We start from the raw sequence: 17759 nt of genomic DNA, 5'->3' as shown, positions 1-17759 counted from the left end.
TTATTACTTTAGTTCAATTTTTTACTTTAGTTAATTTTTTATTCGTTTGTTCAATTTTTAATTACTTTAGTTAATTTTTTACTTTAATTCAATTTTTAATTACTTTAGTTCAATTTTTATTTAGTACAATTTTTATTACTTTAGTTTAATTTTCATTACTTTAGTTCAATTTTCATTACTTTAGTACAATTTTTATTACTTTAGTACAATTTTTATTACTTTAGTACAATTTTTATTACTTTAGTTGATTTTTATTACTATAGTTTATTTTTTATTACTTTAGTTCAATTTTCATTACTTTAGTACAATTTTCATTACTTTAGTTCAATTTTCATTACTTTAGTTCAATTTTCATTACTTTAGTACAATTTTTATTACTTTAGTACAATTTTTATTACTATAGTTGATTTTTTTATTACTTTAATTCAATTTTCATTACTTTAGTTAATTTTCTATTACTTAAATTTAATATTTATTACTTTAGCTAATTTTTTTACTAATTTAGTTTATTTTTTTGTTAATTTAGTTAATATTTTTTATTAATTTAGTTCAGTCTGTTTAAACAGATCAAGCAACGCCTTTTTAAGGCTAACACTTTATTCCACAAGGAGATAAATTTACATGCGAGGACTCTCTATGTTTTTCAATTTTATTTTCTTCCTTTGAAGATTGTAACTTAGGTTATGGGGCAGGCAAACCAGCTGCCAACATTGTCCTGTCTTTTATTGAAACCAGCCGAAAGCTCATTTTAGTGTCCTTGTAGTTCCCTTAAGTGCAATTGTCTGGATTTCTTTTGCACTTGGTTCACCAGGAATATTAGTTAAGTAGGACTTCATGTTCTTCTTCATAAGCCCTGTAGCACCTATAATAGCTGGTATGATTGATATCTCCCTAAGATTGCTCCTTGGTGTCTAAGAACTTCCTGCCTATTCTTTTTCCTTGTATGCTCTAGAAGAAAGGTGATCATGGATGCTGTCTGCAACAAGGCCAATGAAGTATTTCTAGATGGTAGTAAGCAGCAGTTGGGTCTGTTCTTGCCCGGGCATTGTGTTTCAACCATTTTAGGTATAAGAGTGGTGTCATGTTTTAACAACCATGTTGGTGTGACCTCCTTGCCCTTTACCAGTCTGGTGAAGCAGCTATTATAATGAATATGGAGTGCTGTAATATTTTAAAGCCGGAAATTTGATAAGTTATCAATTCTAGGTTTTTAATTATTCTAGAATCTATTCAATTTTTGTTTTACTATACCATAATGTTATCTTTAGTTTCGGCATTTCTGGCTGGTTTTTATTTGTTCTTGCTATAGCCTGGATCCAATTGGCTTTTAAGTTGCTAGGTCCCTCATTCTCAAAAAGAGACCTCCAATACTATTCTAGGTCTTGCTCTTTTGGTGGCTGTGGTTTTCTCTAAGGTTTCTGTATAATAGGCTTGCATTACTTCTGCAGTTTATTATCAGATTTTGTTTTCTGTCTGTTCACGATTACTTGAATCCTTTTGGCAAGTGCGGATACATTGCCTTCCAGTTATTCTTATCTTTTTTTTTTTATTACATTTTCACCCCAAACAAGGAAAATTGCCACTTTGGTGTAGGGGGCTACTATCAGGGGCAGCAACTACTGGAGCACTATGTTGGGATTTGGGCAGTAAGATGTCGGTTCACATTGCACTTGAACTTCTGCATGTAAGTACAATTAGGGAAGCAGGAACCTGGAATGGAATTCCAAAGTTTAGCGGTTCTGGGAATAAACTACTGGAGTAGAAAGATCTTTTACATCTAGGGATCTCTACTGTGTGGGAGTGGGATTTAGCTGTCTGTCGGGTTTGTCGTAGGTGTCTACATCGTGGGGGCACAAGTGTCTGCAGTTCGTCAGAGCATTCACCATTAAAATACTTGTAGAACAGGCAGACGGATGCAACGTTTCGTCGATGGGACAGAGGCTGAAGCTTAGATGCCAGTTCAGGGCCTATCAGATTGGCGACTCTTTTAAACCTTGTGTAGGAGTGAGAGGCTAGTAGCAGATGTACCAGCCCAAATGTGACAACAATACTCCATACATGGGCGAAAAGTGGCCTTATAGAGGTACAGGATACTTCCAATAGTTCTGCTTCACCAAATTTACACTTCTAATGATAACTATGATATTGTCCTTTCGACCACTGCACACTCGTTAACCCTTATCCTCGAGTGGCCTCTGGGCTTTGAATAAGTGGTGATTCCCTTGTAAAAAAAAAAGTTCTTTATCTCTCAAACAGTGAGTTTGTAAAGAAATTGAGAACACAATTTCTCTCTCCGCAATTTCATGTTATAGTATATCTTTCTTTTAAGTCTCTTGGTCTTACTAAGTTCTAGAACTAGAATTCATCTAGTCTGGTTGAGTATCCAACTTCGTGTTATTACTTGAGGTAACATCACTTGAAGAAAGAGCACCATTCTTCAAAAAGCTTAGCTGAGTTAGCCATAGTGAGATCTTATTTGGCTGTGAATACTATGTGATTTTGAATATTTGGTCAGAATTCATATTGCGGGAAAAGTATCCTGATGCCAGGTTGTTCTAACAAACCCTTGTACAGAGATGAGTGTCTAGTTCTCTCTGTGTAGGTCACCATATGAATCTTCAAAGAGGATCTAATATGAAAAGCTTTTTTTTACAAGGGAATCACCACTGATTAAGGCCCAGAGGCCACTAGAGAATAAGAGTTAAACAGTGTACAGTAGTCAATGGGACAATATCATACTAATCGTTAGAACTGTAAATTTGGTAAATTGGATTACTTAAGGGGGACGGGTCATCAAGAACTTGTTCATATTGGACTTGAAGACGGCCATATTATAGTCAGCTAGAAAGCAAGCAAAATGAAAGACAGTGGCACAGGTGTGCAATTCTAAGAAAGAAGCGTTGTTCTTGGAATCTATGTTTAGGTTTAGGCACAGATAAAGAGTGGTGGGGAAATTATTGATAGTGTTTTCAGCCAAACATGTGTTTCTCGTGAATGTTTCACAATGCGGGACCATAGATTGGAGCTCAGATGAGCATGTGCCATGAAAATAACGATAAAATAGAGATAGGCTCGCAACATCTCTTCTGTGAGAAAGAGGTTGCAGTGCAGGGAAGAGAAAAGGGCATCCCCCACTAGGCTATGAAATCTATTCTGAACAAACTTTGCCACATGTTTTGCAAGTATGCAGACTGTTAGACACTCGAGGATAGTGTCTAGTAGACATTCAAGTTCTCTCCCTCTTTTTTTTTCATTTTTCTTAAGCTTTTTCTTCTAGGGGATGGGACATCCAACCAGATGTCTGACATTTACCCCCGTTTATGCTTGCTATGTACCTTTTAAAGTGCCTTTTCATAAGCCCAGTTGCTCCTATGATGACTGGTATAATTGAAACCTCTTTTAGTTTCCAATTTCGTTTCATATCATACATAAGTCCTTGATACTTTGTTATCTTTTCCCTCTCAGCTCTGTTAAGCCCTGCATCATTGGGTAAACTGACCTCTATCATGGTCGCTTTTTTGTTTGCTCTGTCCCAAATCACTATATCTTCACTCTAGTATGTATCCTTGTATGATATACTAATTGATATTTTGTAGAAAAGCTTTTACTACAAATGTCACAACTGAATGGCTTCTCTCCTGTGTGAGTACGTAAATGAACTTTCACTGAATAATTCTGAGTAAAAGCTTTGCCACAAATTTCACAATTATATGGTTTCTCTCCTGTATGTGTCATTATATGGTATTTCAACGTACTCATTGTGGAAAAGGTCTTTCCACATATTTCACAGTCAAATGGTCTCACGCCCGTGTGATCATAAAAATGATGTGTTAGCTGGGATTGGTAGGAGAAAGACTTGTTGCAATTAGTACACTGAAACGGCTTTTCTCCTGTGTGTGACCTTATGTGAGCTTGTAGTGAGGTCTTTGTATAATACTTATTGTTACATGTCAGGCAACCAAATACCTTCTCCCCTGTGTGGATTTTCACATGTTTACTCAACATGTCTGACCTCATAAAACTCTTCCCACATATGTTGCACGGGTATGGTTTGTCTCCAGTGTGTATTCGCATATGGCTTGTTAATCTGCATTTCACTGTGAAACTTGCACCACACACTTCACAAGAAAAAGGTTTCTCGCCAGTGTGGATTCTCATGTGGACTTTTAGATCAGCTTTATGATTTAAATATTTGCCACACACTTCACAAGAAAATGGTGTCTTTCCAGAGTGTCCGATTAGATGATTCGTCAAGTAAGATTTTCTTGAGAGAATCTTTCCACAAATTTCACAGGGAAACTTCTCTTTAAACTTTTTTTTCTCTGGGAATGGTTTATTATATTTTTCTTCTTCATTGCCAGAATCAGCTTTACTATCCACTGAGTTGCTTTGAACATTTCCATCAGTTTTACAGTTGGGAAGTTTTTGAGTATTTGACATTTTTATGTCTGATAAAGGAATCCGTCAACAGGTTTCAAAATCCAATTTCATAATCAGTTTATTTTCTTTGGAATAATTGATATCTTGTTTGGAAAAAAGAGATATGCAATAACTACCAGAATTTAGCAGTGTAAAGGGAAAATAAATGCCTTTACTGATGCATATGGAGCGTTTTTCTATTTTGTTACCATAACTTTGAAATGTACATAAATGAAGTATTTGCGTTGGCATTAAAGTAAATATAAGATATTTAAAAACAATGAAAGATTTTATTAATTAATCATTTCTAGCCAGCTGGCAGTTTACTCAAGACCTTTTCCTTTTTGTTTGCAGGAATCTATGATGTATAATGGTGAAAAATGATAATGCTGATGTGTACTAACTAAACCCCTTTCAAAAGTTGATTCTCAGGAGCATTCAGGTCCGCCCCAGATGAAAATCACATTCAAAATTGTCACCAACACTGACTCCCAGTGTCCAGCATTCTCCTCAATGGCCCACTCTCTTGTTATTTTTCTTAGCAATTTGTTCCAGTTAGGGGTGGAGCACGCTACCAGATGCCAAACATCCACTGGCTAACTCAGATATTCCAACAAAGAGTTCTTTAAAAGATTGTGACTGTCCCTTTAAGTGCAATTGTCTGAATCTTTCTTTCACATATTTCACCAGGTATATACCAGGTACTTTTTTAAATTCTTTTTCAGGAGTTTAGTTACTCCACTAATAGCTGCATGTGTTCGTTGTAGATTACCTTTCTGTGTATATGTTCTTCCACATATTTTTTTTTACATGGGATCACCACTTATCAAGGCCCGTAAGCCACTCGGGGATAAGGGTTATTTTGTGTACAATAATCGATGGGATAATATCGTAGTAATAGTTGGTATTGGAGATTTAATAAATCATCTTACTTAAGGGGGCGATTAATCAGGAATTTGTTTATGTTGGACTTGAAGACGTCCAAGTTGTAGTCAGGTGGGAAACAGGCAAACAGAAGAGAATTCCACAGGTGTGCACTTCTCAGAGAAAAGCTATGTTCATGGAATCTACGTTTTGATTTAGGCACAGATAAAGAGTGGGGGAAATTACTGACAGTGGTTTTAGCTAGACGGGTGTTTATCATGAAGGATAGGCGAGGGGGGACAAGAGATTGGAGCTCGGACAAGCACTTTCCATGGGAATAACGATAAAACAAAGACAGGCTCGCAATGTCTCTTCTGTGAGAGAGAGGTTGCAGGGAAATGCATTCTTACAGGAAAATGCATTCATCTCAATCTGTATTCTCATATGCATTTTAAAACCAATGTAGATTTTTCTTGTGTAATAAGCCAAACTTTCAAAGTCAGAAATTTCACATATTAATACAATTATGTTTTTTAAACCAATTCTCTACATACGATAAAGTGTTTCTATGTCAAACTGTATAGAATACGCGTTTTGTAACAGAGCATGGTCACACATATGCAAATGCCAAGCTATGTGCAAAGAAATAAAGACTACAAAAAGAGCATGTGCAGAGACTGGCGATCAAGTTCAGCACATTTGCGAGCACATTTTAAACAGCCTTTGAGAGGACAGAGATCAGAGAGAAAGAACGATCACAGTTTATTCAATACAATATGCAAAAATAAATGTTGTAACAAAAAAAGAGTTCAGTTAGTACTTGTCATATGTTCCTTGCGATGTATTCTCCATACTTGTCGGGTCCCTTTTAATGTTAAACTTTTTTCAAATTGTACTTCTCAAAACAAACCATTATTTTCTGGGGAAATTATAATGGATTATAATCAAATTGTATTCATATAGCTATTTCATTTTGATGTCTCAACACGATTTTGAAAACAGTATACTTTGAGCCAAATATGATTTAGATAAAGAATTCCACATACTTCTTAAAAATAATAAACTATGTTGCCTGAGTGCAAAACTATTTTGTCATGGAATTTTGAAATTTGAAAAAATAAATAGATGAAAAAATTCTTTTTACATCGATTAAAATATTTTGGTGTAGGTAGTCGCAGAGGAAAGACATTTTAACCGGACAGATACATCAAACTAACATCGATCAACGATATTCAAATGTCAACGTTTTTCATGTTTTTTTTTGTTTCTATTTGCCCCATCCATTTAAGTGTATAGCAACTGGATTTTGACGACTGGATTATCTGTAAAAAAAAGAAAAATAACGTATGATATTCAGTTTTCAAAGTCAAAGTTTTCATGTATTAGTGCAATTCTGGATTCTTGAAAACTGAAACTCTACAGAATTTTAAATATATAAATAAAAATGTGGATGCATCTGCAGATGGAATGTGAGGAAAGTGACAAGCTAACCCAATAAAAACGGACTGTTGCTTACACCAAAATTGAGTTGTAATATTATGAACCATTTTTTCTAGAATTCAAATACACAACAACACATTTGGTGTAAGTAACAGTCCGTTTTTATTCCTCGTTGTTTCTTGGTTATGATAGATAGAGAGAGGAGTATTAGAATGCTCGGTTGACAAATCAAATATCCAACTGCCAATCTTTTTCTTGTGTCACCTTTTCCTGTCAACTTTTCAAAACATCCACATAACCAAATTCCTTTCTGCTACATTTTTTCACAACAACAACAAAGGTTGTTTACATTCGTGAGAAATATGGAAACAATTCTGGTTTAGCTGTCATTTTCCTCACATTCCATCCGCAGACACATCATTTTTATCCATATAAATACATATATGTATATAGACCTATACACATATATATACTAGCATGTCAATCCGGTTTAGACCAGGTCCTTTGTGTAACAATATGTCACCAAGCCTCTTAAATTTGGATTCATCATTTAGAATATCCAACATTTTCCTGATATAATCATTCGAATTGAGAATGACTACACCAGCACCCTTACCCGGCTTAGTAATATAAATATCCTTATTAGTCTGCAGGAGCTTGGCAGCTTGATAATGGATCTTAGTCCAAGTAAACACACGAGTATTGATAGGGGAATTAGCAAACTTATGCGCCAGTTCAACTAACCTTGCCTTTATATATAAAAAAAAAATTGTCATTGAACCGTGGTTCATGATGTTTGAGCTGTGAGTTTAATATCTCGAATTTGGCAAAAGTACTTTTTCTATCAATCCTAAGGGGGGGGGTGCCCACATCCAAACCCCTAGCTAATACTACTTTTTCATTGTGAGGAAGACTAGCGCAAGAGAAGTTGAATATATGATGATCAACTTCAATCCGTGAACCGTGCCTGGCGCGAGTAAGCACAACAAGCCATCTCTGGTTGTTAGGGTTAGGCTTAGGGTTATTGCTACGGAAATTATCGCTAGTTGATGAATATTTCAAAAAACGTAATCTATCAAAAAAGGTAAGGTTTGACTATGCAACCGACCATAAACAGCGATATTTAGCAACAGTTCTCTCTGATTCTCTCTCCTCTGATCTCGAGCGCGTGGTTCAGTGGGGGAAGATGTGGCTGGTTACCTTTAATGCATCCAAAACCAAACTCCTATCCTTACATCATCAACGCTCTGATCCCCAGCTGGCATCAATTGTGATGGATGGCTCTCGTCTGGGTGAGGCCCTGTGTTTTGACAAGCTTCTGGGTTTGACCTTTACTCCTGATCTGAAATGGAACACGTACATCAAGTCTGTTGCCAAGGTCGCTGGAAAGATGGTGGGATCCTTCTACCTCTCCAGAAGATATCTCACTAATGATGCAATTCTCTATCTATATAAAATCCAAGTACGTCCAAGGATGGAATACTGTTGCCATATCTGGGCAGGAGCTGCTAAAATCAGCCTATCCTGCCTTGACAGAGTACAAAATAGACTTTGTGGCTTAGTGGGGAATGCCCTTTTCTCTACCCTGCAACCTCTCTCCCACAGAAGAGACGTTGCGAGCCTATCCTTGTTTTATCGTTATTTCCATGGCAGGTGCTCGTCTGAACTCCAATCTCTGGTCCCCCCTTGCCAATCTTTCACGAAAAACACTAACCCCAACCCGACGCAGTTTATATATATGTAAGAGAAAAGAAATAAAGCTGTAAATTGAAATTTACAATGAAATTCTAATAAGCTCTGCTCTCTATTATTTGTGTATTGGGCTTTTTTATTTGGTTGGGATTAAAATATCTAATATACTTCATATTTATATTAGATCGAAGTTTACCATTGCTTATATAACATAAATATTGCATCTCCTTTAATGTTACTATATACATACATACATATATATCTATAATATAAAGCTGAATGTGTGTGTGTGTGTGTCTGGTCACGAATAGGCTCCTATATGGTTGACTATTTAAAAAAACTAATTACAGATAATGATAGACGATGTATCGAGACACATGAATGCGTATGTTTGATCTGGCAGAACGGTGGTTCATTAAAATTGTGGGGTCTGCATTTGCACTTGGTCCACAAAGTATGGAAATAAAAAATAAAAAAAAACGTTTACAAGTGTTTTTGATATAGATGTACATAAGAATAATTTGATAAGTATGTTTTAACTTAAATAGGGATGGTACAATAAAATTGTGGGGTCTGCGTTCGCGCCTGGCCTCGATAGAATTGAAATAGTGACAAACTTTAATAAAGACTTTTCATATCTATCTGCGTAAGTATACTTTGATAATTGTGTTTCAGTTTGAAGAAATATGGTACAAGAAAATTATGAGGTGTTCGTTCGCACCTGACCTCCATAGAATGGAAATATGTCACAAAGTTTAACAAGGTTCTTTAATATAGATCCACAGAATATTGTGATAAGTGTTTCAGTGTGAACAGATATGGTATAATAAATTATGGGGTTTATCTATTTTATTTTTACTTTCATCATATTTTGCTTTGGTTTTGATACCCCCAAATTCGAAGCTATCTCTTTACAACCCTTCCTTTTCATAACCTATCATACTTTAATAAATCAGTCCATTTTCTGTATGCTGTTTTTGAACCCAGTCAATGACGGGTACTTTTGCTAGTATATATATATATATATATATATATATATATATATATATGTGTGTGTGTGATATGACTCAAAACTTTCCTCTCATCTTCGTCCTTACGGATCAGATGATCTCATAAAGTCCTATGTTTATTCCTTATCTTTTAAATTTATATTATCTCAATAAGCTTGGAATAATGTATAAATCATAAAATATAATAAAAATTAAATACTACTGCAAATTAAATTTCTAGACATACAGTCTAAGTTTAATATAACATAGACTTTGAACTTGCATAACCATGACATTCTATATACATGTGCTACACAAGTCCTGGAGGTGACTGGTCCTCAGTAGACAGTATGGCACAATCATGTTGACACACTGGTTCTCACCAGATCACCGAAGTTAAGCAACGTTGAGCCTGACCAGTACCAGATGGGTGACAATTTGGGAAGGCTAGGGGCTGTATGTACCTTCTGGGAAGGTTGGGCATGGGGCCAGCACACTCCCCCTATAAAGAAAAGAACTCCTCACTACAAAAGCATCTACAAAAGTTGTAGATGGCCTATGCCCCTCCAGGGGCTCAAGGGCTATGGATGGATATATATATATATATATATATATATATATATATATATATATATATATATATATATATATATATATATATATATAGTCATGCTTTATATAAGTGATTCAAGTATGTTTTTAATGTGAACTAAAATCTAATATTTTTTTTAAAATACTCAATACGTGCATAGACATTTTGACAGTATTTGGTGCTATATATATATATATATATCCTTTCATTTGTTTTTGCATATGCAGTAATTTGTTGCTACACAGTCATGAGCATGTTTCAGTCAGCTAGCTACTATTAAGTAGAGACCTCTTCAGGCGATACAGATTACATGAAAGCAAAGTTTTCAATGAAAATATCAGGTCTTTGTCACAAGGAGTTAAAATTAGGAGGTTCCCTCAGATGTTGTGATGGAAAGTGACAGGTTCTCAGTAGACAGAACAGTTTCTGATGGTTAGTTGTTCTATACAAGTCCTGGAAGTGATTGGTTCTCAGTAGACAAAACAAAAGATTCTTCACATGTTGACACAAAGAAAACATATGCGAAGTTGCTACAGAAAAGGTTTAATATTTATGGAGCAATTCTGGTTTCTGATTGGTTAGTAGCAGAATGTGAATTAATTTTTTCATTAGTTCCTAGCAGCATCATTTATAAATAGAATCTGCCGACTCTGCGGGATAATACCCCTTTATCGATCAAAAATATTGCAACACTCCCCCCACTATTTTTTATAATGGGGAAGTCTTTTTGGTTCATTCAGCTAAAAAATAAATATATATTTTTATATTCAATTATACATAATAAAATTAGAAATTGTTTGGATCTAAAAATTTTGTCATGTAAAAGAAGCCATTTTTAATTTTGTTCAAATGTCAAACATAAATATACATGTGTACAGAAAAGAGAAATAACAGAAATGGATTTGTATTTTTACCTTAAAAAGGGGTGGGCATGTGAAAAAAGAAGCCATTTCTTAAATTTGATTCAATTTGATTCAAAAACGCATACATATATATGTATAAATAAATATACATATAAATAAATATACATGCAATATGTACCCGTTAAAAAGGAATTTTTTTTTTGTTAATTAAAACAATGCAAAAAAAAAGAATAGGACATTTTTGATGAATAAGAAGGGAAACTAATGTGCATAATAATTCTAATTTATGCACACCTTAAAATAAGCATGCAAAAGTTATTTGTCAAAAAGAAAATTTATAAAGAAAATGTTTTCTAAAAAAGTGATGCAAAAATTATTTGTCAAAAAAAAAAATGTTTTCAAAAAAGTAACTTTAAAAAAATTTTTTTTTTATTTCAGTAAAAGTATTAGTTACGCATTAGTAGGTTAAAGTGTTAATACAAACAAAATGGATGCAGCTTAACGTCTTGCCCAGGACATTCTTTTTCAACATATAGAAATTTATATACATACAAGCCCGTGAAAAGTTATTCAAACTCAAATCCCCCAACAAGTTTTGAAGCAAAACGCTTTAATTTTATTATTGTTGACAATTTCGTGAATACATCAGCGATATTTTGTTCTGATGATATGCAATTCAAAATAATGTATTTCTTTTTTCACCTCGTTTTTTATGAAATGGTATTTTATATCTATATGCTTAGATCTTTGGTTGATTATCGTGTTCTGTGCTAAGATTATACTGGCTTGATTATCTCAATAATTTACTACGGGGCTTTTAGTTAATTCTGGTTCTAAAATAGTCTTTAGGATATTTTTAAAATAGAGTGCTTCCTGGATCGTGTGTGTGATCGCGATAACTTCTGCTTCACACGTAGAGAGAGATACAATTTGTTGCTTTTTAGATTTCTATGAAATAATAGGCCCATTTTCTGATAGTCTGAAACAATATCCAGATATACTTTTTCAATCTTCGTCATTTCCCCAATCTGAATTTGGAAATCCTTCTAATTTTAGGGGATTTCTTGATTTTCTAAATACTAACTTCTGTTCCTTAGTTCCTTTTAAATGATGAAGGACTTGTTTAGTTACGTTTAAACCCTTCATTGTCGGTATTGATAATTTTTGTGACAGTTTTGTTACTGTATACCATATATTGGGTTTATCGCAGTCATTAAATATATAAGACTTCCTACGATTTATCAATATAATTTATGATCTATTATTTCATTCTGTGTGTATATTTTTTATTAATATCGTTTTTGACTGGTGTAGAGCGTTTCTTGCACTCTCCCATTCCAAATTTTAATAGTATTTTGTCAATGTATCTCGATTGATTCATCGTAATAAGTCCTTTCCTATGAGTAAATTCTATCCTAAAAAACTAGGCTATTTTGCCAAGATCGGTCATTTTGAATCTTTTACTTAATTTGTTCTTAACATCGGTCAATATTATGTCACAATTTGATGCGATTAAAATATCATCGGCCCATGAAACCAAAATCAGTAGTTTATTACATTTGTGTTGGGTATATAAACAGGAGTCTGCTGGGCATTGTTGCAATTGCTGTTTAATCATATAATCATGAAATACTGTATTCCAACATTGAGCACTCTGCTTTAGACCGTACGATGATTTGTGAAGTCGCCACACACTATTTTTATTTTTCATTATAAATCCCTCTGGAGGGGTAATATATATTTCACAGTCGACTGGGGGAATTCAAATAAGCATTTTTTACGTCCATTTGATGGATGTTTAGGTCATATTGCGATGTGATTTGCAATAAAATTCTGATTGTCATTAGGTTTGTGGCCGGTGAAAATGTAGAAAAATTTTCTATATCGTAAATCTGAGAGTATCCTTTAGCAACAAATCTAGCTTTGTACTGTTCAACGACTGATGCTGTAGTCTTTTTTTGTAAAGACCCATCTTGCAGAAATAATATGTTTATCTTTTAGGAGAGATACTACCGTATAGGTATTATTTTCGGTCAAAGCATCTATTTCTTTTTTCATGGCTTATTTCCATTGATCACAATGTTCTGAATTAATTGCTTCGTTAAAGCTTTTTGGTGTATTTTCCAGGGGATAGCAATAGTTGATTTTATAATCTTTCATATTGTCGGCCACAAAAAAATCGGCTGTCTTCTATTGGGGTATCTTTCGACTTCAACATCATCATCATCATCATGGATACTCTTGTCCCCGTTATCTTCAGTGTCTTCATTTGTTTTAATAATTTGAGGAAATATAATTTCATCCTCTTCATATGACGGGGTTTCGTCTTTAAAATTAAACGTGTCTGTGAATTTTACAAATCAGACTCTTTTTATTTTATTTTTCTTGGGGAAAAAATAATAATTGGACTGTTTTTATCCTATCCAAGAAATATACCTCTATCAGTTTTAATATTTAATTTACTCTTTTTATCTATGTATGCAAAGCAAGTTGAACCAAATATATGCATTCTGCTTAAATTTGGTTTTCTACCGCAGAAAGCTTCATATGGGTTTTAGATAGTCTTTTGTTAAAGCACCTGTTGTATATATAGGTAGACGCTAAAAGTGCGTACATCCAGAGGTGTTTGGGGAGTTTTGATTCAGTGAGTAGACATCTTGCCATTTCAAAGTGTCCGCCATGCTCTTTCTGCAGTCCCATTTTGGTGTGGCGATCTAGGAGCCGATTTTTCATGCTTGCTTGGTTAATTAGTAAAAGTTCAAAGTCTTTATTAGTAAATTCTGTACTATTGTCAGAGCGAATACACTTGACTTCACCGTAGGGAGCCATGTCAACTAAATATTTTTTAGTTGCTAGCAGGGTATCAGATTTGTTCTTTAAAAAATAAACCATTATTAAACCTGAATGTTCATCTACGAAATTCAACACATGTCTATAATGTTCTCTGGCCATCGATTCCACAGGACTGTTCAAGTCACAATGCACTACTGATAGGATTTCCGTGGTCTTCTTGTTTAGTATATTGTTTTGATAGTTTGTCATTTTTTCCCTATGTACAAACGTCGCAGTTAAAATTTTTTGATGTTTGTATTTTCATTCCATCAACTACAGTTGGCAACTTTTTGATATCAGGAATATTGCAGTGCCCAAGAATTTTCTGCCATGTCTGTAAATCATGCTAGGTGGTTTTCGATGGGACAATGCTATTTAAATAATATAGTCTTCCATTTTTTTAATGCCAAATACGGTTGCATTCAGATACACCAGTTTTTATTTATTGGGGCTAAAGTTTATATTTGCACCCTGTTTAATGGCAGCTCATACAGAAAATATATTTTGTTTAAATTTCGGGATAAGAAGAACGTTTTCTAGGATACAGAAACATAGTTCACCTTTATTGTTCCTTAGCGAGATTTTAGCATCACCTCTTTTCAAAACGATATCGTTTACTCGACTGCCATCGGCCAGTTCTACAAAATGATTTTGAGTCTTAAAATTGGGATCAAAATTGATAAAATCAGATTCCTTCATAATCACATGTGCCGTTGCACCACAATCATCAAGAAAATTATTATTGTTTATTAAAACGTCAAGCGTATATGAAAATAAAAATGTATGTTCATTAATCTCTCCACATTTTTAATGGAGTCACCATTTGAAAGTCCTGCATCTACATTGGAAACTCTTGTGATTAGGTCAGCCACAATTCTAGCAAATAATTTTTATACTTTTCTTAGGAGAAAATTGTTTTTGGCAAAGTTGCAATTTTTATGCCCGGCATGGGTATAATTTAATTTTGGTGTTTTTATGTGTGCATTTTTGAATTTCATGATATTTGTAGATTCACTTTTTTCTGTGATCATCTTCTCAGTTTCCTCATAACTTCTGAGTGCCACCTTGAATTGACTAAAAGTCATGGGTTTTTCTTTCTGTGTTATCACGGTGGTAAATGGCTTGAAATCACTTGGTAATCCCTTGAGGACCATGGAAATTAACAGACTGCCGCTAATAACTTAACCAGACATTTTTAAAGAATTTGCAGTGGTTTCTGTTCTTAATCTGTAATTGTTTTGGCTTTCATTTGTTTTAGAGAGGTCAGTTCAGTATATAAAGAAATAATTCTGGGTTTTCCTTTCGATAAATAATGCTCTCTCAATATGTTCAATGTTTTGCAGCCATCGTCCAGGGCTTCTCTGATTACCAGTGATAAACTTTGGTCATCTAAGCACTGTATTAATTCCACAAAGACAGTTACGTTCTTTTCAATGAAGTCGGGGTCATTTCTGTTTTCAGGTTGTGTTTGAAGTACTTTATGTAGCTTTTGAATTTGTAGATATCCTAAAAATTTCACTTGCCACAATTCAAATTTTGATTCGGATCCATCGAAATAAAAATGCACACTGGGCCCATAAGTTCTTGAGTTGTAAGTAATTTTTTTAATAAATATATGTATGGTTTCATTTCTCTTGTTTTCCGTTCAGTTTCGTTATATAATCAACCGTATCCACTTCCAATAGCTTGATTTTTTTTCCGAGCAGTGATCTTGGACATTACTTAAAAATATACAAATTTATTTTCTTTTGGAGGGGGGGGGGGCTGTTTTAAAACTATATCTACCTCAGTATTTTCTTTAATTTTCTAATTTTAAGTGATTATCAAAACTCCTAAACTAAAACATGATCACCATGTCGGACATTTTTTGTTTAAAAGTAACACTCGACATTACTTGTTTTTTTATTTAACTTAATAAACTCTTTAAAATAAGTTGAACCACCAAAAACTTTCAAAGCTAGGGTAGAAAACGAAAACTTAGAAAAATAAATTTTATTTTATTAAAACAACAGTAAAAAAGTAAAAATATTAAAAAAAAAAATATTATCAGATGTATATTTGTTTAAAAATATCTCCTTCAATAACAGTCATAAAATGTTTTCAATCGATATTTATTCAATAATGGACCAGTTTTCCTATCTAGCAAAAATGGACGAGTTTTCCGAGTACAAGTTTTCCGATGACAAGTTTTTCTAAATTCATTTTTTTGTGCAAACAAAGTGTTTTATTCAATTCAATATCTTTGGACTTTGCTTTAATATGCCCAGAAAACTAACATTCATCGTCCAATGGATTTATTATAATGAATTTATTAAAGTTCAAAATTTAGCTGAACTTGTCAGTTTCCAAATGTCGCCGTTAGAAGATTTTTTATTATAACTTTTTTTTCAGGTGTAGAATTTTTTTTTTTTTCTTCTTCTTTGGGAAAGTAAATTTAGGCTTTAATCTTTCAAATACAATCCAAAATTAATCGGAAACCTACACAAAATTATGATAAATCGGCCTTCAAAACTATGTCTCCCTATCATATTTCCGCCAGTAATGCACGTACATTTTTTAAGAGATTAATTTTAGTTTGTTATTTTTCAAACACAATTGAAATTTAGACATAAACTAAAAAGATAATTAGGTACTTCTACAGTTTATTGCCAAAATTGGAGATGCCATTTTATTTTACGCATTGTCATTGAAATCCAAGGGAGAAATTAGTACTTTAAACTATGACCGAAGTTAGAAATAAATAACAAAAAACTAAACTAGATATTAATTACTTTCGGAAAGAACCATGAAAAAAAAAGTAAAGTTTTGAAAGAGAATATATATATCCATAATTGTTTAATTGGAAATGTTTTGATTAATTAATGAAAACGGGAAAGTTTTTCATGAAACGTGTATATATATATATATATATATATATATATATATATATATATATATATATGGAAAATTCAAAATGGCGGCCGACTCTCTCTTTAACACAGTAAGTTCGGGAAAAGGTGTTATAAATAATAAACTAGACAAAATACGATTAAAAACCACCGAATATATGTCAAGTTATGTCACGGTAACATATATTGAGCGAATTTCTAACAGTATTTTGTCTAGTTTATTATTTATAACACCTTTTTCCAAACTTACCGTGTTAAAGAGAGAGTCGGCCACCATTTTGAATTTTCCAATACATCGGTAAACACTGTATGCTTTTCGAGCCGAATAAACATGTTAAATTGAATAAAAACACGAAAATTATATCCAGTTTGGTAGAAAAGTAACTTATCTTGCCTTTGTTATATATTTGTTTTTTGACAACTTTTTCGAATCTATGTGTACAGTAATACAAACCCAAAAAAAAGAAATTGAGGGAATTAATACTTACTCTTCGTAAAATCTTGTTACGTTTAGTTTGTTTGTTTTACAGAAAAAATAACATAACGATTATATGATTTGTATATTTCCATTGACAATCCCGTGGCAAATCGTCTTTAAAATAAGATATTTTGATTAAACCTAGCGTACTTTTTAAAACCGGAAATAGGTTTATGGGTTATCTCCCCTTCCGCATTCGCTTTTCTTTTCACATATTTTTCCGGTCTTACTGAAAATGTACGTCTACTTTATGTCCGTCTAATTGCTGCTGCTCCTGATGATTATGAAGCAACTTCTTTAAAGCCACTTCCGGTTTTTGACAGTGGAAATTATCGTGTGCTATTTAAAAACAATATATATATATTATCTTTGTTAAAAAAATACAATAATGTTCGGACAAGTGTCAAGTGATCTTTTCCTAAGAATTTGTAAAATACAATAACAGATCTGCATAAAATAAAATTAGAATTATATTTAGTAATTTACACTAGTTTTGGAGGATTAAAAAACAAAAAAAGAATCGAGTTTTCGACCATTCGCATGCTGTTTGTTTTGTTTTTGCGTTAAACATTTTTGTAAAAAAATGCTTTTTTTATTTATCTTTTTATTTTCAGAATTAGGGAAATATTTAAAAAAATAATAATAAAATACGAGTCAAAAGTAAAAAGGAAAACACTCTGGCCTACAAAAATGCCCGGGCGG

At 33.3% G+C, this 17759-nt stretch overlaps 1 protein-coding gene across 1 annotated transcript; it reads right to left on the bottom strand.

The window, feature by feature from the left end:
• Positions 1-288: 288 nt before the first annotated feature.
• LOC145269537 (uncharacterized) lies at positions 289-17433 on the bottom strand. The gene is made up of 2 exons (XM_080125296.1): positions 17068-17433; positions 289-6605 (listed from the first exon to the last, which is right to left on the bottom strand). The coding sequence occupies exon 2, from the start codon at positions 4438-4440 to the stop codon at positions 3541-3543; it is 900 nt and encodes a 299-aa protein (XP_079981422.1). The 5' UTR covers positions 4441-6605; positions 17068-17433; the 3' UTR covers positions 289-3540.
• Positions 17434-17759: the final 326 nt, after the last annotated feature.

The sequence above is a fragment of the Euprymna scolopes genome, chromosome 45 (genome assembly GCF_053919585.1).
Source record: "Euprymna scolopes isolate OS-2025 chromosome 45, ASM5391958v1, whole genome shotgun sequence".
NCBI lineage: Eukaryota > Metazoa > Mollusca > Cephalopoda > Sepiida > Sepiolidae > Euprymna > Euprymna scolopes.
Note: the sequence above shows the minus strand (reverse complement) of the source record. Positions and strands in the feature narration are given on the sequence as shown.